Source organism: Heliangelus exortis, chromosome 11 (genome assembly GCF_036169615.1).
Source record: "Heliangelus exortis chromosome 11, bHelExo1.hap1, whole genome shotgun sequence".
NCBI classification, from domain to species: Eukaryota; Metazoa; Chordata; class Aves; order Apodiformes; family Trochilidae; genus Heliangelus; species Heliangelus exortis.
This window is the reverse complement of record NC_092432.1, coordinates 6,920,356-6,938,919: the sequence shown is the minus strand read 5'-3', so window position 1 is coordinate 6,938,919 and position 18,564 is coordinate 6,920,356. Positions and strand designations below refer to the sequence as shown.

The window sequence follows — 18,564 nt, the reverse complement described above, 5'->3', positions numbered from 1 at the left end:
TGGACATCTTTGCAAATTACACTGTGGGGTTTTTTTTCCTCTGAATTTTTGTTTTGAATGCTGTTACTGCTTCCTGGTATAAAGGTACTTTTCCGAAACCACACAGCCCATACTGGGGCATGCAGGCTAATGGTGTTACAACTGGAGCAGTATGGGCAAGATATTTAATATCTACAGGCTCCCTGAAAGTCATCAGGTAACATCTATCCCCACGAGCCGAGCTAAGCTTGGCTGTGCAGACTGTGAGCATATCCCAGTGGATACATAGATACACAGATGTATATATACACTATATCTATATATGCCAGTGTGTACGCACCATTTGTAGAGTCCTAATCTTTTGCTAAACACTTGGTTTTTGGTTATGTTCCCCAGAAAAGGGGAATTTGAAGGCACAGATCCCTTAAGGCTATGTTCTCTCACCCTTTAGCTGTCAGAAGAAACAGAAAACATCTATCCCAATCCATTGAACCCAAGATTTGCACAGAGATGGTTCTCTATTTGCTGTGCTGTCAGTCTCTGTAGCGAGAATTCACAGGAAACCACAAGAGAGGCCCCTTCCCACCACATGGCAGACTTCATAACATGTTTTATCTGAAACCTCCAGATGCTTGTCAGATGCAGGCCCAGCAACGTGCTGTGGAGTGGGCAGGGAGATGTCCACTGTACCAATGCCAAGAGTGACCAATGGAACCATCTGTGCTCAGCAGAAGATCTCCTCACCCTCTGGAGGTGCTTCTGATGACTGAGAATCTGCAGCACAAAAAAAAGATGAGAATCATTATGGGAATACAGGAACACTACAAGCAGAGCACAACTCGACATACATGCAACCCCTGCTGCCTGCCCAATCCATTGGGCACCTTAAAGATGTCCAGTTCTGATGGGCTACCATGAAATGACATCTTGTAAATGCTTCTGTGCACAAGTTGGAAAACATCACTGAGTTAATATGGATAAAGCTGGGCACCTGAGGGTGTGAAATCAAATCTCATGTGGGTCAGAAGTCTGAGGCACAAAACTAAGCCCCCAAGGGGATGCAAACCTACCAGAGGAAAAAAAAACTGTGGTTTTTTTTTTTTCAGATCAAGATCTGAATATTCAGATTAAGAAATAAGACAAAATGGCTTGAGGTGAAGGAACAGGCCACCAGAAGGGCTGCAGGTATCACTTCCAAACTACAACAGAGAGCAGACAAAAATACCACAGGGACTGCAAAAGTGAGGAATATCCTATCAGCAGATCCTGGAAAGCACATGCTATGAAGCAGGACACTTTCCTCCTCAAAGCAGAGCACGCTGAAAAATGAAGTGAGAATCTAGCCTGTGGAGGCTGCTTAGGATGGGATGAGGAAAAGAAGGAGCAGGGAACAGAGTGCATCCTGTGCCCAAGCCCAGGTGCTGCAGAACAGGCAGTACAGCCCACAGAAGACCCTTTCAAGCTGGGAACCCTACTCATCGCAGCTGATCTTCCCCAAACCAGTGTCACCATCCACATTCAAGGCTGGATTTTGTGGCTTCCACATGTTCATTGCCTGGAGGGACTGACCCTGAAAACACACCTATGACTTCCCCTGACACTCACCAGACTGTTGGGAGCGATGTCCCCTGCCCTTTTTCTTCTTTTCCTTCTTCTCCTTTGGTTTGGCTAAACTGAAGAGGCGGGTAGGCATCTGGGGCTGGTCCTCAGCTGCCTTGTTAGTCTGGTTTGTTGTGCTAAGCAAATGGAAAGTGCTTTTCTCCTTTTGTGTCCTTGAAAGACTGTTTCTTTTGGGGGAGACAGACAGTTCTGCATCAAAGTGCCCTTGTTTAGGAAGGGAAGGGCTCTTCTGCTTGGAGGAGTCATCGATGCTGGACTGGGAAGGGACTCTTCCAAGTTTCTCATGTAGATTTGAAACCTATAAAGGAAAAGTGTTTTATCCAGGCATGAAAGAGGCTAGCAGAGAACCTGGATAGGGCAGGTGTGTCCCAGACCACTCATGGAGACTAAGACAGGTGCACATTTCCCAGCTGAAAAGTGGTCCCTATCCAGGCAAAGCAATGAGAGCAGAAGCCCTCTGTTTAAGACAAAGAAACGAAGCATATAAAGTGTAACACTCTAGTACCTTTTGCTCCTACATGTATTATGCTATGTATCAACAAGCCAAGGGCAAATATTCTCTAAGATCTCAGTACCAAGACTCACCCTGTATCGTTTGTGCACACAGAGGGTGGCAGGAGGCCAAGGAGAAGTGTGCCTCTCCAGCAGGGGAACACCAGTACACACCACCTAAGCGGCATGTGTCAAAGGAAGCCTTCCCAAGCAAAAGATGAAAGCAAAAACATTTTTCCTTTCCCTAACGGCTGTCTCAGGATATAATTGAGCCTGCACATTCAAAGCGAAGATCAAAACAACAGCTCAACAAAGCCTGACCAAACCCTTTATTAATAGCTCTGAAATGTCATTAAGATACCTGCCTCAAAAAGGTGCTTCCTTCTCCTGATCCCCCTGGCCTCGTAGTTATTTATGTCTCTGCCTCTCCCACAGCATCTCTATTCTTTGGATGTCTCTATGTGCTTGATGCTGGAACAGCTTCACTGTGTGCTTGGAAAACTTCTGGCCTGCTCAGGAACCAGGGTGGGAGGGAGCAAGCCCTCCTCTGATGATTTGCTTTTCAGAGCTCACTGCTGAGCTCTGCAATTAGTCCATTCAGGCACCCAAAATCATTTCCATTCTGAAATCCAACACTTTTAAACTTATTTTGCTGCAGCTCTAAACAAATTACGTTCAGAATTAGCGTGTTGCAAACAAATGATCAGCAACAGGCTTAAGGTTCAAATTCAGCCCAATTTTTGCCAACAAATGCTTGCTCTCCTCAGCTAGACTGCTGCACAGTTATAAAAAAATGAACCCCAGCTACCTGAAAAATGCACAAAGCACGGTTTGCCAGACCCCAGAAGCCTCTTGTGGCAAAGCTGGGGACCTTTCCTCACTGAGGCATGACTAGACTGCAGGTGCCCAGGGTCTCTTTACAGCAGGGACAATGCCCATCATCATGAGGCAAGGAAAGAACCAGTTCTAAATACCAGGTCCTCAGTGTCCTCTGCTGGGCTGGCACCAGTCTATCACTGCTGGCCCAGGAGCCACCTAGGAGCTCTCTGCAGGGCAGAGCTTTCCCATCAGCCCTGCTCTTGGCAGCATTTACCTGGTTGTGGTCAGGCTCCTGCCGCATTTGAGTTAATCTCTCCATGTCCTGTTTGAACTGGGCTTTCTCCCTCTCCAGCTGCTTCTGTGCTGTGCGAAGCCTCTCCAGGTCAAGCTGGTATGAGGCCTTCTTCACCTGCAGCTCCTCTCTCTCCCGCTCAAGATCCTGCCACCCTCTCTGGACCTGCTCCTCTCGTTGGGCCAAGTGGGCCTCCTGCTCCGCCAGCTCCTTCTCCCGCACTTCCAACTCCTTTTCTCTCTTCCTCCTCTCCTCCTGGTGCTGCGTCTGCTGCTTCTTCAGGTTGGCCAACTCCTGGCGCTGCTTCTCTAGGTTGCGTTGCTTCTCCTGCTCGAGCAGTGAAGTCGGACGGAAGAAGCTTCGGGTCAGAGCCCTCTCACTCAGAGCCAGCTTCTGGTCCTCGATGTAGGTGTCCTGCTGCAGCACAACGCCCTAAGAGAAAGGGGACACAAATCACTGCAGTGACCTCTTGAGGCAGAAAAGCTCCATCCATGAAAACCTCAGGGGGGCTGTAACCAAAACCCTTCTTTTCCCACCAAATTCACAGCTCAGCACTGCTGCCTTATGGCTGGGGCTACCTGGAGGATGCTGGCAAAGCATTTCCCCCTGCCACTTCCCAACTCCAGGTGAGCACCTGCTCACGTAGGCAGCACCTCACTCCTATAACCTGCCAGCATGCTGCCTGCAAGCCAGCCAGAGGGTATTCAGTGCAGGGATGTGACAAGCAAAAGGGAAGGGATGGTGGGGAGCAAGCATGAGTGGCTGCTGCTGCTGCCTGGTGGGATGCGCAGCTCGAGCAAGCAGCATGCAAAAGCAGGATGTACAGCCAAGCCTACCTGCAAAGCACTGAGCAGCTTATGGAGGCTGGTAATGGTTTGGAGGACCTGCTGCAAGAAAACAAGAGCATTGCTATTAGATCTCACTGGGTGCCAGAGTACATTAAAGCATCCTCCTTTTCCACTGTGACCCACTGGTGGGTCTGACAAGCTGTAAGGTCATCCCTCTACATGCTTAATTTTCTCACTCTTTGCTTACAATGACTGCATCAAACCCCACAAACACATCCCTAGACATCATCTTCCTAACCGGGAGTGCAGCAGGGGAGGAAATGTCTGCAGAAGCACCAAATGGCACAGACACTTCATGGGAACTTCCAGGACATCTCTGAAAACCATTTCCCCACAGCATCAGCTCACTCAAGAACAAGTGAAGTAATTGGAATGAAACCTGACAGCTCAGTGGAAAATTTTAGGGGTGAAAAAGGTAACCTTAAAATTAATGTGGACCATTTGTCCACCCCATCTGACCCATAAGAGTCCCACTGTCATTAGAACAATCTGCAATACAGAAGGCACACAGGTATAGCAGGTGTGTTCATGAAGGCTCTCTAAACAAACAGGTAAATGAGAACACAACGTGTATCAATACAGAGCAAGCTACTTCAGAGCAGTGCCCCATCCCTAAATTTATATTTAGCCTAGCTATAAATTTCTCCAAATCTCTCATATCCTAAAATTACTTTAAAGAAGAGAAACCACGACAGTATTTGCAATAGTGGTGTGATAGCCGATACTAAGAGAACTCCTCATTCTGCCATTAATGCTAATTGGCTGTTATGAATGTGTATCAAAGGGAGAATAGAAATCTAATTGCCCCAATTCACTGCACCTGCAACATAAAATTAAACTCCCACTGCCTGCAGATGCACAATAAATATAGCCCTGTGCATCCTAGTGGTAATTAACCCTTGCTGCCTACAATCAGCACATATCATCCCACTGGCAAGCAGATGACACTCATCAAATTCCCTGTCTCAATATCCAAGGTTAAGCAAATAAATGACACAGTGGGCTTAGCTTAATGTATTTAAAAGTCTACGTGTGCTCTGGCAAATGAAATATTTTCTTCTACATTATCACCTATTGACATAAATTCACTCACCACTTAAATGAAGGAAAACAGCTGAGGAAGGGGATAAATTCTTACCTCATTATTCCTTTTCAATATGAACATCAAATTAGCATTTCCACCCTATAAAAAGATCATGGATTTAAGATGAGGACAAATGAAAAATCACAGCAAATATGTTCTGAAACTGAACTAATGACAGATAAATTAAACCTCCCTCCATCTTCCATTCTGGGAGAATTCATGCATGCTTTTTATGCAGGTTAAAATCATATACAATAATATGTTAATTAGGTATCATTTTGTAGTTATATGATGGATTGATCCAAAGCAAGAAAAGGTGCAAAGTTATAGTTGACCTTATAATTTCAATAACGATGCATAATTAAACACATGCTTCATGTGATCTGCAGACAGATGGCAGATAACCTGTGCCACAAAGGAATACTACTGATTTGCAATGGTTTTCAAGCCAGTATTTTAGCTACAGAGAAGCATTTCTGACTGCATGCCTTCAATTTTACTTTTATTGTTTTTGAAATCTTATTAGGATACTTCTAATTCAGGCATTTTTCAAGACTTGAATTGTTACTCTCTTGAAAACTGAACTTGGTGGCAGCAGATAAAAAGACACCCCAAGAGATACCTTCTTTAAAATGCTGTCTGACTCCGTTCTCCGAAGGTCCTGAGCATCATCACCTTCATCTTTCGCTCCACCTAAGGGAAGAAGCCAACATTGACACTGGTTATTCAACATTTTTAGCCACAGATGAACTTTTCAGACATTAGCAAGTTCAATACAGGAAACTCAGATCTTTCACAAAAGGGGACACCAAGCTCTTTAACTAAATGCATTTGCTCCCGACATATAGAGAACGTGTCAGCACTACCAGAAAAAGTGGATGTGAATTCAGATTAGGATTGACTTTGATTTCAGACAATGTGCTGATGAATTCAGCACACTCCTATTAACTGGGGCTCTGTCTAGCCCCTGCACTAGTGCCTGCTACCAAAGAATACTTGCTGAGAAGACATGAGGCAGAATAAGAGCAGATGGAGAACAACAGCAGTGTCACATCAGGGTATATTACTGCAGGTAAAATTTCAATGCCTCTCTCCTGGAAGTGCAATTTACAGCTGGGTCAGATACTGCTGTGCAACACCCCATGTAATTTTATGCTAACAATTTATCCATAACCTTATCAGAAACCTGCACCTTCAAAGGGACACTAGACTTCTCTAAATTTTCCCTGGATGGGTCAATATCCATTGCTCGTGAGCAGGACTGAACTGACTTGTGGGGCCAAGAGGTGTTCAGCCCTCCACCTGTGCTGTTCTTCTGCTGTCAGGCAGCCAAGGAGTCCCACAATCCCCTAGGTTTTGCCAAGACTCTTGCTTTCCTTTGCTTTCCCCTTGCCAGCTGCCAGGCAGCCTATGAGGAAAACCCACACCTGCACTGGCAACCTCCCTGTGGCCACTATTAATGATAAACAACTTTACATACACCTGTACCTGCAGCAAGGTGAAGGACACTACCCTCTCCTCCCACCACCCCCAAGGCAGGCTTTGCTATTAACAAAAGCTGGCTCTCAAAGTCCTCCTAACAGACCTTCTCTCCTGCGCCACGTCCTGGGACCTTCCACCTCTTTGCAGGAGGAAACATCTCCCTTCTGCTTTGCTGGAGGGGAGAATGAAGGGGAGTCAGGTTATAAGCCTTGCCCAAGGTTGCACAGGTTGTGAACAGAAGAACTGGAGATGAAAGCCAAGTTTAATGCCTCCTGGCCTCCAGCTGAACAAACAGGCCCTGCATTCTTTTCCTGAATTCTCCCAAGACCCTGCAACTATTGAATTACAATCTAATTCAAAAGACGACGTTTCTACAGAAAACACAGAGCTGGGCAACGAATAGCCTGAGCTTGTCCCATTCATCACTGCAACAGAGGCACCACCCTAAACAAACTTCTTCAGTGTGAATATATTTGTCATGATGACGACAAGGTCTGTGGAGGGCTTTGCAGCTTTCCAACAGTGCTGGGAAAACCTCTACATACTTCTCATGTCTGACTGTCTGGAGCTCCTTTAATACAGAACACTGCTCCTTTAATACAGAAGGTCAGACAAGGTCCAACAATCCCAATGCTGAGACAGACACTAGCACAGCAAAACTGGCTGTATTGGGAGGACGAGTGAGACCACAGAGAAAGGAATTTGAGGACAGGGAAGTTTCTGATGACTGGGCCAAAGAGAGGGTTGGGAAGCAGCCAACTATGCAGCTGAAATAAATATTCACACATTTGTTTGGGAGAGGCTTAATTGCAGGAATCACACACACAATTCTATGTGGAGCACAAATGCACAGAGAGCAGAGCCAAGGGAGAAGGTGCTCCAGCAATATCCTCATCCATTTGCAAATACAACAGTGCCAGGCTCCTGCTGGAAGATAACTGGAAAATGAAGAACAGAGCTCCAGATATAAGAGCATCAAACTCCCTATCTAGTAAGAAGCAAAATACTTTCATGTGTTGTCTATGTAAAGAAGGAAAGAGCATTTAAAGAGAACACAGAGAGAGGGGAGCGAGGAGTTGAGTTGTTTAATCTTCATGTAGCCACAGGTTCTCAACAACCTGTGCACAGGCTTTTTTCCTGATCTGTTACTTTATCTATCAAAAATTACTGGAGAGGTGTTGGAAAACCCAAATCACCAGCTGCTGGAGCTCTTCTAAACCAAGAAGATACGATGACATTATGCATTAGTAACAAATACTGATGTGCACACACATAATTACTCACACTTGGAGGCATTCATCTGATGACTGTCAAATCCTCCAAAAGTTTCTGCCCTTCTAGGCAGTGAGATGGGGCCAACTCCTCCTTCTTGTTCCATGGCAGTGCTACTGACCTGCTGCCCAAGGGCAGTGCCCAGGCTCCTGTTCACCAGGTCTTGCAGTAGTTCAACTGACAAAAAGCAACAATACCTCAGTTAAAGGTCACTTCAGGCTTCCAAGCTATTTTCACCCCTACCTGAGCTTTGGTATACTAAGAAATTATGTTTCTGTGACAACGATAAGACCAGTATGCATTCCCCCGGCAAAAACTCAGTTTGTCTGACCATCAAGTCCAATTCCTGGAACTCTGCACAAGTTTGCACCTTCTTCTCTTCCTTCAGGTAAACCTGGTTTGCTTTGAAAACAGCACTGAGTAATTTTTAGCTTCTCCAAAAATCACACCAGAAAGCTGGTCAAGTTTCCATCTACACTTGGATTTTTCAACAGACTTCCTTGCCCCTTGCTTGCTGAATCTGTCCCTTCTCACACCTTGCTGAGACCTAAGCACAGCAAAAGCCTGGGTATTCCAAATTTCAGCCATGGATAAATCTCGTGCTGCTCTTGACTCCAGCGCACGGTTGTTCTACCTGCTGCCTTCTTTTCTACCCTCTTCAGCAGCCACCAATATTGGCTTACTTCCCTGATCCTCCTTACCTGTCCCTGAGACAATACCACAAGTAGTAATATTTCTGTATCTACAATCTGCTATTGTAACAAAGAGAACTTCACTTGCGAAACTGGTGCTTGAGGACTGATAGCTTCCCTGCAGGCGGGTGTAGCACTGGTTACTGTAATTAACATGTCATGCTGCCTTGCTCACCTTCATTTATTGCAGTTTTCATAATGGCCTCTCCTTTTGGTGCCTCTTCTGTGTTGGCTCTGAAGAGCAGCCTGGAGCCTGGCATGTCCTCTTGCACAGAGCTGTCTGCCATGTCCCTAAAGATTTTTGCCTTCTCTTCCAGCAAGAGGAGGATCTGCTTATCCTTCTGCTTAAGTTGTTCTGTGGGGGTGGAAGGAAAACAGATGAAGGCAGAAAATAAAAGCTTCAAGGAAAACAGCGATTCCTGAAATATTAGCCCCATCTAGTGGAGCCTGATGATACAACCGTGCCCTGTGCCCTGCAAAGCAACGGCACCCAGAAGGCTCAGAAAAAAATAATGCAAGGAAGGTGAGGTGCAAACAAGGATTGCAATTATTTGCCTGATACAGGACTCTCACTCATCTGAAAAAAATCATAGCTCAACCAAAAAAATCTTACACAACAATTCCTGTAATTTTGTTTCAAACAAAGCTGTTCCCAGCTCTGTCCCAGGCTGGTTTTTACCTTTCAATCCTCTCACTTTCGCATCCGACACTTTCTTTTCAAACTCTGACTCACATGGGACTCCTTCATCTTCATCCTTATCCCTGAATGAAAAAGATATCTCAGTTACTACAAGAACATGACCATGTGCATCACCTGCCTTGCAAGAACAAGCCTGGTAGCTTACATGGTGTTCATTGTGTCTTGGATGATTTGTATCCAGCCGTTACGCTCTTCTTTGGAGCTGGCATGGACTTCCACCATTTCAGGATCTTTTACACCCATACTGATCAGGAATAACCCTTTCTCTTCATGAGCCACTTCTCGTACAATCAACTTTTTCAGAGATATTACAGTGGATTTCTGGTCCTATGGGTGGAAAGAAACAGATAGAAATAAAACAGATGAGGAAGGTGAACAGTATTAGTTCCCAAATGCAAACTAGCACTGAAAAGGTCCCAATAGCCATACTGCTACCTCTCTCAGGTTACAAACATTCTCTGAACCTATTGGCTAATAATAATAATAAAATCAATTTAATTAAGTCTAAGAACAGTTAAGGGCTTGCTTTCCCCCATCAATCCAGTAGGAAAAGCAATTTTACCATGTTCCGTTTCAACACAGAATTAATTTAAAAGTGACCTGTGGTTTAGGGAACTCCACCATATTTTGCTCCAACTCCAGCAGCCCTTTCATCTTGTCTCCTCCTGCCCTCATTCTCTCTGTCATTCATATCACAGCTCCTTAAACTTACCTCAGCTTGCTAGCACCTGCTTCACACACATCATCTTTGCTATCTCTCAGGAGTAACATCTTGTTTCCAAATTCCACAAAATTCCTGCTGATCTAAGAAGCTCCAAGCTGAATCTTACAATGGATAAGACTTGTGTGTAAGATGACGTTCATTGTATGCTATGGTCTCTGTGTAATAAGCTTCCTCCTTAAACCATCTGCATCATCTGTGTCATCAGCATGTGAGTCAGCCTCTTTGTGCCTTTTACAGGATGCTAAATTGGGGTTGATCTGGTAGAGGTTCCCCAGCAGGACTTACGTGCAAATCATAGAATCAGAATTCACTGGGTTGGAAGGGACCTTTAAAGGTCATCTAGTCACCTCCCCCTGCATAGGGAACCCAGTCTGTGCAGATTGCTGGAACTGGAATAACAAACTACTGGCTTTCAAAATGTTCAAAGGCTGGAAAGGTCACAAGGTTTAGTCAGTCTAGACCATGTCTGCAAGGTACAGCCCTAACAGCCTCAATTAGGTACTAGGTTTTCTTTAGCTGCTCAGTGTGCCTAACCCTTTAATGAGGCCTGCCTTCAAAAGATGGTGCTTTGGGTCTTATGTGTTACAAATATATTCTTCCAATTCCTCTGGCATTTATTTTCAAGTTGTTCTGTGGAATTTACTGTGGTGGCATTTTCCCTTCCTCCATATTAGCTCACAATGCGTTTAGGACATTTCTTTCTGCTAAGATTTGTTTCTACAATGTTTGCATTACCCCACTGCCTTCTCCCACCCCAATTGCTGCTTCAGTTTGCACAAACTGAAAAGCAGTAAGTGTATCAAGTGACCAGCAGGTTTTCAAGGCCAATTATCAGCTGTGCCAAGGCACTGCAGAAAGGGGAGGTGGGGCATGTGGGGCATCTTTTCCTATCAAAAATAATGGAGTCTACTCAGCAAACAAAAATGTTAGAAGCAAGCAAATTGTTTAGCAGGCAGTGGCTGGTTCCACTGCACAACACACATCAAGGGTCTCTCACATGAGAAGAGGAAGAAGAAAAAAAGGTTGAAGCCTTACCAGTGAGGCAAAGACAAACTTCTGGTCCTTCTCCTGAAGGAATACCAGCATGTCAGAGAGGAGAACAGCCTGGACTTCTGAAATCAAACAAAAAGCATACCAATGAACCATAACCACATAATCCAAAACTGATTTCTTTTAACAACATCAGCACCGGGGAGCAGTAAGACTGTTATTGCAAATTCAGAATGAACCTTCTGCTTGGTAGGATCAGCTGGCAGCTCCTGGAGATGCCAGGTCAGGTTAGCTCTGAACTGACTTTGCATTACACAGACTACACGAGCACCTGGGAAACCTGCAGGATTTTACCTCATCTGTCAAAGCAGGGGTGCTCCTCTGCAGCCATACACTTCCTAGCAGTTAGCACACAGGCAGAAGAGTGTAAGCCAGAGACTCTTACTGAATAGAAGTCCTGTTTTCTCAAACAATCAATATTTTAGCCCACAAGCAAAATATCTGCACAGGAAGTTTTGGATTTTATGGTTCTCTTGATGAGTGGTTTGCGGAGTGTAAATTATGGTGCAATAACAACGTTTGTCAGCTGCGGTTTCTTTCCCAGGAAATACTGACTTCAGGAGCCACCAATAACTCTGCTCACAGACAAAGACAACTCTTGCTAACTCCGAGGGGAGCCAATAGAGCTTGTGTGAGATGCAGGACCTGGCTTGCTTTCATGGGGGAAGGAAGAAAAACATCAAGCCAATAGAGGATTTTAAATCAGAACACAGCTTTTTCCCAGAGCACACGTACAGCCTTCCAAGTCTCCTAATAACACATCACAAAGCTGCACAGCAACTGCCCAGTATAATGCCCTACCCATAGCCCTCAATACAAAAAGGTTTTGTGTAACGTACTTGGGAAATCTTATGACAGAGAGGAAGTAAACCAAAAAGTTTAATCATGCTGTGTGTAGTTCCTTCCATTCTGTTTTCGGGAGACAGGATCCACACCAAATAAAAAGTGTCCAAACTTCAGTTAAAGCTGCAAAATGAACTCAAAGCTTTGGGAGCTTTGCAAGAGTCAGCATTTAACTCTGTTCTTTCCTATCATCTATGCCCTTTGTGAGAAGGTAAATACTACAAGGCAAAATGGCCTTATACTTGTCCATGTAAAGCAGCCTGAAGGTATGAGCTACTCTTTCCCTGGTCTCAGAGCTTGTCTCAGAGCAGGACCTGCTTTTGGTGCTTGCACTACAGATACAGGTATATTTATGTATTTCTATGCCCTAGATATGGAAATGCAGCCTCTACTTATCACAAGATTTCACAACAGAAGCAGAACTTGCTTCATCTGCCATCTAAACTCCATAAATAAAGTCCTGGGTGCCTGGAAACCATCTGTAATCTTCCTATTTCCCAACCCTCAAAATAAATCATATTCTGTGATACCACTGCCTGCCTGCACACCATGGCACCAGACTACCAGTTGCATTCATGCCCATGTACCCTGGTTTAATCAGCTGATGCTGAGAGCAGAGGAAGGAAAGTCCAGGCTTCCTGCATAGCTCTGTGTGCTCTTTCTGCTACTATGGCACCATGGTAGCTGAAGGCTTCCTCAGATCTAATGCTTAACTCAGTAGAGAATTTCAGTTCCCAGCAGAGCACATCACCTTTGAAAAGACTATTTCCACCTCATCATAAACAAAAGCACTTCAAGAAAACATTGACCAAACAAAAACCAGCTGCAGGGACACCACTGCAGGGACACCAGAGCCTCTCCTGAACAGTTTGCGGCAGCAGCTCAAGAGGTTCAAGAGCAACAAATGCCTGGGTCACCTCTCTGGAGTCCCAGTGAAACCAGGATGATAAAGCCAGGCCTGGGGAGCCCTAAGTGCCTGCTGGTGGGCAGAGCCAGTGGGAAGCTGGGGTTGGGTTTTGGATGCAGCAAGTATTCTTCCTGGAGATGCTGCTCATGTGCATTGTGGCACCTAGTTCTGACTGCTCTGGGCAACTGCAGCCCTATCATGTTCTCCTGGTCCAAAGGATCCACAGCAACCTTGCTCTTTGGCTAACGCACCAGGGCTTTCATGCAACCTCAGCCTTCAGCAGACAAGAGACCACCAGGAGGACAAGCAGCTGTCAGAATCAACACAGAATCAACAGGAGGAACAGGAAATGCTGCAAGGGGAGGTGATTGTATGGCACGGGGAAATCTGCTGTTAAAACCTCTCAAAGCAGAGGTATAAATAGAGGCCAGAGACAGAAAATCTGAGGACTAATCCTACATCCGGAGAGTGCGAGCTCTATCCTCCCCCAGAAGGTAAAAGCCTTACCTTTTAACCGACCAGTTGCACTTTTTAGTGACACAGGCCCATCTCGGATGAGCTTCCGATGCCTCAAGTCCTCTTTTGCAAACATCTGGCCGCTCTTCATCCTCATGATGGACTTGCTGTCCGTCCGGTTATAAATCTCAGCAAGACGCATTTTCTTTTCATAATTGCTGACTTTGCTGTTGACTGCAGCAATCACATCTTTAACGAGGTTTAATGACTGAGTCAAGTCTTCGTGTTCCACTTCATTTTCTTTGATCAGAAAGAGAAATACCTCAATTTCACTTCATCCTTATGGACTTCTGGATTTTACTTACTTCCTCTTCTCCCTCCCAAATTCCCACATTATAACTTCTTAATACTTTCATGAGACAGGCTGGATTTTTCCTCTTTAAGGAGAGTTTAACAAAACCTTTCAGGTATATGATTGAGGACTATTCCTCTCTACTTTCTATATGAGACAGTACAGATGAAATACACAAATTACCCACATATTTTAGCCATTACAAAAAAAAACAAAAACAACAACAACAAAAAAAACCCAACAAGCTGGGACGCTTGTGACTAAGCATGTTGTTCCATAATTAGCTATAGAAAGATTTGTAACAACTAAATCAAGAAGCCCAAATAACTTATCCTAAATGGAGATATGAAAATGAGTTCTCTCATTACAGTCGTGTGAGACAATAATGACTAATTACTTGGTATTCTAAGAAAATATGTTTTAGCTGACAATAAACAAATACATGCTTAGAAGAGAGTAACCACTCCCTACCTTTGGTGTACTGCAGTATCCTTTGTAAAAGGACTGGGTACTTTGTGATTCTCTGAGTTACCAACAAAATACATTCCGAAATCCCAAGTCGCCTCACCAGGGAGCTGCTCATTTTTTTCTGAGGAACAAAGATGAAAATTTCATTTTTGGAGCAAAATGCCCACCAGAGTGTAGGAAAGACTTCCTCTTTCCCTTGACTCTGTTCTATTAGATCCTACCTTAACAAATGCCTGAAACCGCTTGTCCTTTGAGTAGAGGTCTTTGAAGTTATTTACTGCCTCATTGTGATGCCCACAGAATTTGCCATATGTTTTCTTCATTCGCTCAGCACTCTCACCAGAGAACTGTAAGACATGAGACACAGAGGTCAAATTTGCACTGTGGTCCTGGTGTAATATCCCAAGCAGTGCCTGCCAGTCTTGCAGGAGAACTTGGTGAAATCAAATTATTCCAAAGCATTCTCAACCAAGGAATTACATAGCTAGAAAGTGAAGAGCTGTGTTCACACAATGCAGAATTTTCACTGTGTTCACACAAGGCAACATTTAGGATTCTACCTCACAAGGCTTAAGAGCCAACAAGAAAAAAGTCAAGACAAAAAGAAGGGAGAAAATGCAGATTAAGGAAACTAAATGACCCACCCAGTGTTAAATAGCAGATCAGTAACACATCCAAGAAACACACTGGGCACATTTTGCTGGAGGCTGCTGCCTACCCTCCAGGTTATGGTCAAACCATTCTGTGCCTGTCAGGGAATGCTTCCCCAAATCAACTAAATTAATTTTCATCATTAGACTTTACTATGAAAGAACAAAGTGTGCTTCAAAAAGCATAGGCAGAGATTTTTACTTGTCTGGAGACTGAAGGTGCCATCAAGCTGTGATTATCTAACAGGAATAAACAGGAGGGAAGAAAGAATGCCTGGTTTCCAGTTGTGCTCTCAGAAGTACAAGCATTTTCCAGCACTTACTTGATTCACTAGGATGTCACCTATCCTTGTGATAACAAAGTTCTTTTCATTTTTATCTGCCAGCGACTCCTTCTTCCTTTCCAGAATCCGCTGGAAAAATTGACTGTGCATTTGCAGCAAGTTTTCTAGACAAGGAAAGATCTTGTCCACGACTTGTTGATCATACTGCAGCTCCTGTAACATCCCTGCACTGTATACATCGTTCATGATCTTCAGGGTACGGACATGATGCATTTCTGTCTGCATTAGCTCTGTGTAGGACAAGGAGAAGGTCAAAACGAAGGTCAGTGTAGAGAAAGTGGGTGTACAGTACCAGGAAACACTGCTGTTAAAAAGCTCTTCCACAAATGGGCTTTTCTAAGTGGCTTCAGAAAATTTCATGTCAGGTATTGAAGCATAAATCAGTAGTTTTAATGTGTGGGAGAAATAGAGGGGAAAGGACACCTAATAGAGGCAGCTCTTTCCTATCCCATTGACATTGCTGCTGAAGTCTGAATCTTCAGCACTGTTATCTGCTCCTTCCTAACACCTCACCAATAAACAAATGAGAAGAGGCAACTTACGGGTTTTTTTGTGTGTGTTTGGTTGGTTGGTTTTTGTTTTGATTTGGTTTGGGGTTTTTTGATGGCTTCCAGATAGGTGAAAGGCAGAAAAAAAGCTTTCACAGAAGACATTATGTTTCTAAAAACTTCAAGAATGAAACTTTAGATTCTGAGGAAACACAGTCATATTCACTGATCTAAAGGTTCCCAAATCCATGCATCTGAGTATACCAAGAAGCTATCTAAAATGAGTGACAAACTGAGATGCAGGTGTCTCTCACCATAAATGACATCTTGCCGTTTGACAACATCTTTGTTTTGCTGCTGGAGGAACTTGCTGTCCACTACTTGGCTCCAGGACTCTGCCTCCAGCTGCTTGGAATCCAATTCGAGGTCTCCCATCAGCTGTCCTTCATTCATGTCTGCACCTTGACAAATCAATGTAAGGTCCATTAAGTTATTGGTACCTTGTCTCATTTGGAATTCCTATCTATTCATTTAGGTTTAGCCTTTTCCTGTCATACCACAGACATAACACACATTTTCTTTTACTGGCACAAAAATTATCATGTGGAGATAAATTTATTAGCCACAGCTTTGGCAAGAAATCTTCAAATGAAAGATGAGGGCCAGGGAGAAGATCCAGTCTGTGGTCTGCACAAATACCAGGAAAAAAGGAAAAAGAAAGAGGAAAGAATGCTGGAAAGAAGTCTCTGGATGGCACCTGTTCCTTCCAGGATCTCTTACCTTCATCAACCAGTGATTCCATGGATTCATTCACCCTGCTGATTTTATGTAAGGAGTCTGTTGACTGTGACAGGAATTTCCAAGTGTGTATTAAGCTGTCATCATTCCCAACTCTGCAGAAGAACATAACACAATATAATTCCTGACATCAAAAAACAGTCCATCCAAGAGTCTTTACTGTTAGCACTGCTAAGGATCAGAAAGAAAAATGGAGTGAAACAAATTTCACCATGAATATCCAGAGCATTCAAAGTATCCAGAACATCTTAGTCCATGCTACTGCCCTGTGTTTAGAATTGCCCAATATGCAGGTAGTGTAGGAACCATAAACTGAATTTTAATCTCTTTCATTTCTGTAATTTATTATGTATAATACAGACCTGAAACACCATTAAGACAGCAGCTCTATGTCCCCAGCACATCATTTTGCACACCAAAGTTCATAATATGCCTGAGCTGCCAATGTGTGCTTGCACCATACCCAGTCCAAGGCAAGAAATTTCCTGGAGACCAGAGCCTCCCAGTGAAGTGGCCTTGAATATAACCAACCCAATGTAGATGCCTCTGAACTTATGCCATGACTAAACTAAGCCAGACAATCTGATTGTGCAGAAGAAAAATGATCATTTCAATATGTAAAAGGGGTATTTCTGGTTTTGTAATCCTCTTTAGTACCTTAAACACAGATCACAATTCAGAAATTTATTTTTAATGAGAACAAAATGTCTCTGTGCTCACAGTGTCAGATAATACATGCAGTAACATGCACAGGGAAAACCTTACCCTGCAATGTTCTGTATTGAGACACTTTTTGAAAGTGCTGTTGGCTGCTGTGATCTCCTGTTATTGAATATTGAGGTGACAGTGTTCTCATCCGGAGCAAGAATTGCAGAGCGAGGGCGTTCCTTCTGCTGAGAGCCTGCAAGGGAAGTGTCAGAGAAAAGTCAGCTCCTGCAAGTGACTTGCTAAGTGCAATGACGATGAAAGAAACCAGGCCCTAGAATTCACTTCCTTTTCTTTCTAGAGTCATCACCAGGCCATCTCAGCTGTTAGAAACCACCCTACAAAGGAAAAAGCACAGACTGCTGTGCAGAGCTCATTGCAATGCACTGTGCTTAAAGAAAACGTGCACTTGGGAAACACAATTTGATTTTATTTGAAAAATCATCACATGCAGCAATCTACTGTGTTGCTTTTTAATTTCACTGAGGCTATAATTACAGACATCACCCTGCTTCTAGTCAAACTTTTTGAGATAGGTTTCTCTACCAGTATATACACAAAGAAATGCTAATCCTTACGTCATTATACTGTTGCTTACCTTTAACTAACCTTGTCATGTAATTCCAGATTTTCCCTTCTTCAGATGCATTTCTGCCTTCTGAAGTGATACCTCTGAATTGCATGAAAAATACACTGTATAGTACAGTGTGATTCTACACAGTGACCTTCAAGCTGTCACTAAATAAGCTTATCAAATCACAGGCACTACAAAACCCATGTGAGCTATTTCATTTCTGTTTTTTCACCTCAGTCACAGTGTGCAGTGTGTATCCCAGCAAATCCAGGGAAGGTTTGTCAGTATTGCTCCTATTCAATATTAAACTTTCTGGTTTGATTACCTCAGAGCATTAGACAATTTAAAAAAAAAAACAAAAAAAGAAGAAAAGAAAAAATCTTTTGAACAAACATCCTCTTGACTTGTTTCTTAAAAATTCCTTTTAATATAATACTCATATTTGGATTTTTTTCCATGTTAGACACACCTGCACATAGGTTGCATCTTCCAGATTTGGGGAACTCATTATTCTAAATCTGAGATGACTTTACATTTAATTCAAGTGATATGGAGACTGCAGAAGTAGTTAAACTCTCTGCAATTCCAGTACAGCTTCAGAAATCCCAAACACTGCTCAAGAAGCACAGAGGATGCTCTCATCCCTGCTTTGAAAAATGCTTATCTTTCATAATAATATTAGCTGTCAGAACAGTTAAGAAGAGCAGATAAACACCATCACCAAAGATGAGGGAAAGGAAGTTTTCTTACTTTTGTTTCTCATGGTTACTGTGGGTAATGAAGAGGTATCATGTGCCTGCAGCATCCCTCTCTGTGGCTGAAAGAAAAATGAAAATGAAATTCACTGTAACTTCTTCCTCTCTTTTCCCATCAGACTGTGCCATAACTAAAATCAAAAAAGTTTTTTGGTTTTTTTGAACGTTTT

General features: G+C 43.5%; 1 protein-coding gene across 3 annotated transcripts in view; it reads right to left on the bottom strand.

Moving 5' to 3' along the window:
- Positions 1-558: 558 nt before the first annotated feature.
- AKAP13 (A-kinase anchoring protein 13) overlaps positions 559-18,564 on the bottom strand; it is a 67,467-nt gene continuing 49,461 nt past the window's right edge. For 2 of the 3 annotated variants that reach the window (XM_071754291.1, XM_071754292.1), the window contains 20 exons: positions 18,390-18,456; positions 17,126-17,261; positions 16,343-16,455; positions 15,877-16,023; positions 15,054-15,304; positions 14,302-14,427; positions 14,084-14,201; positions 13,312-13,560; positions 11,040-11,116; positions 9,426-9,607; positions 9,260-9,342; positions 8,756-8,935; positions 7,901-8,065; positions 6,720-6,788; positions 5,757-5,827; positions 5,189-5,233; positions 4,039-4,089; positions 3,185-3,634; positions 1,585-1,897; positions 559-753 (listed from right to left, as the gene is read on the bottom strand). In XM_071754291.1, the coding sequence (XP_071610392.1) occupies positions 704-753; positions 1,585-1,897; positions 3,185-3,634; positions 4,039-4,089; positions 5,189-5,233; positions 5,757-5,827; positions 6,720-6,788; positions 7,901-8,065; positions 8,756-8,935; positions 9,260-9,342; positions 9,426-9,607; positions 11,040-11,116; positions 13,312-13,560; positions 14,084-14,201; positions 14,302-14,427; positions 15,054-15,304; positions 15,877-16,023; positions 16,343-16,455; positions 17,126-17,261; positions 18,390-18,456 (2,943 nt within the window). In that variant the 3' untranslated portion in view covers positions 559-703. The remainder of the gene's footprint in view (positions 754-1,584; positions 1,898-3,184; positions 3,635-4,038; positions 4,090-5,188; positions 5,234-5,756; positions 5,828-6,719; positions 6,789-7,900; positions 8,066-8,755; positions 8,936-9,259; positions 9,343-9,425; positions 9,608-11,039; positions 11,117-13,311; positions 13,561-14,083; positions 14,202-14,301; positions 14,428-15,053; positions 15,305-15,876; positions 16,024-16,342; positions 16,456-17,125; positions 17,262-18,389; positions 18,457-18,564) is intronic. The other variant, XM_071754293.1, reaches the window with a different exon arrangement.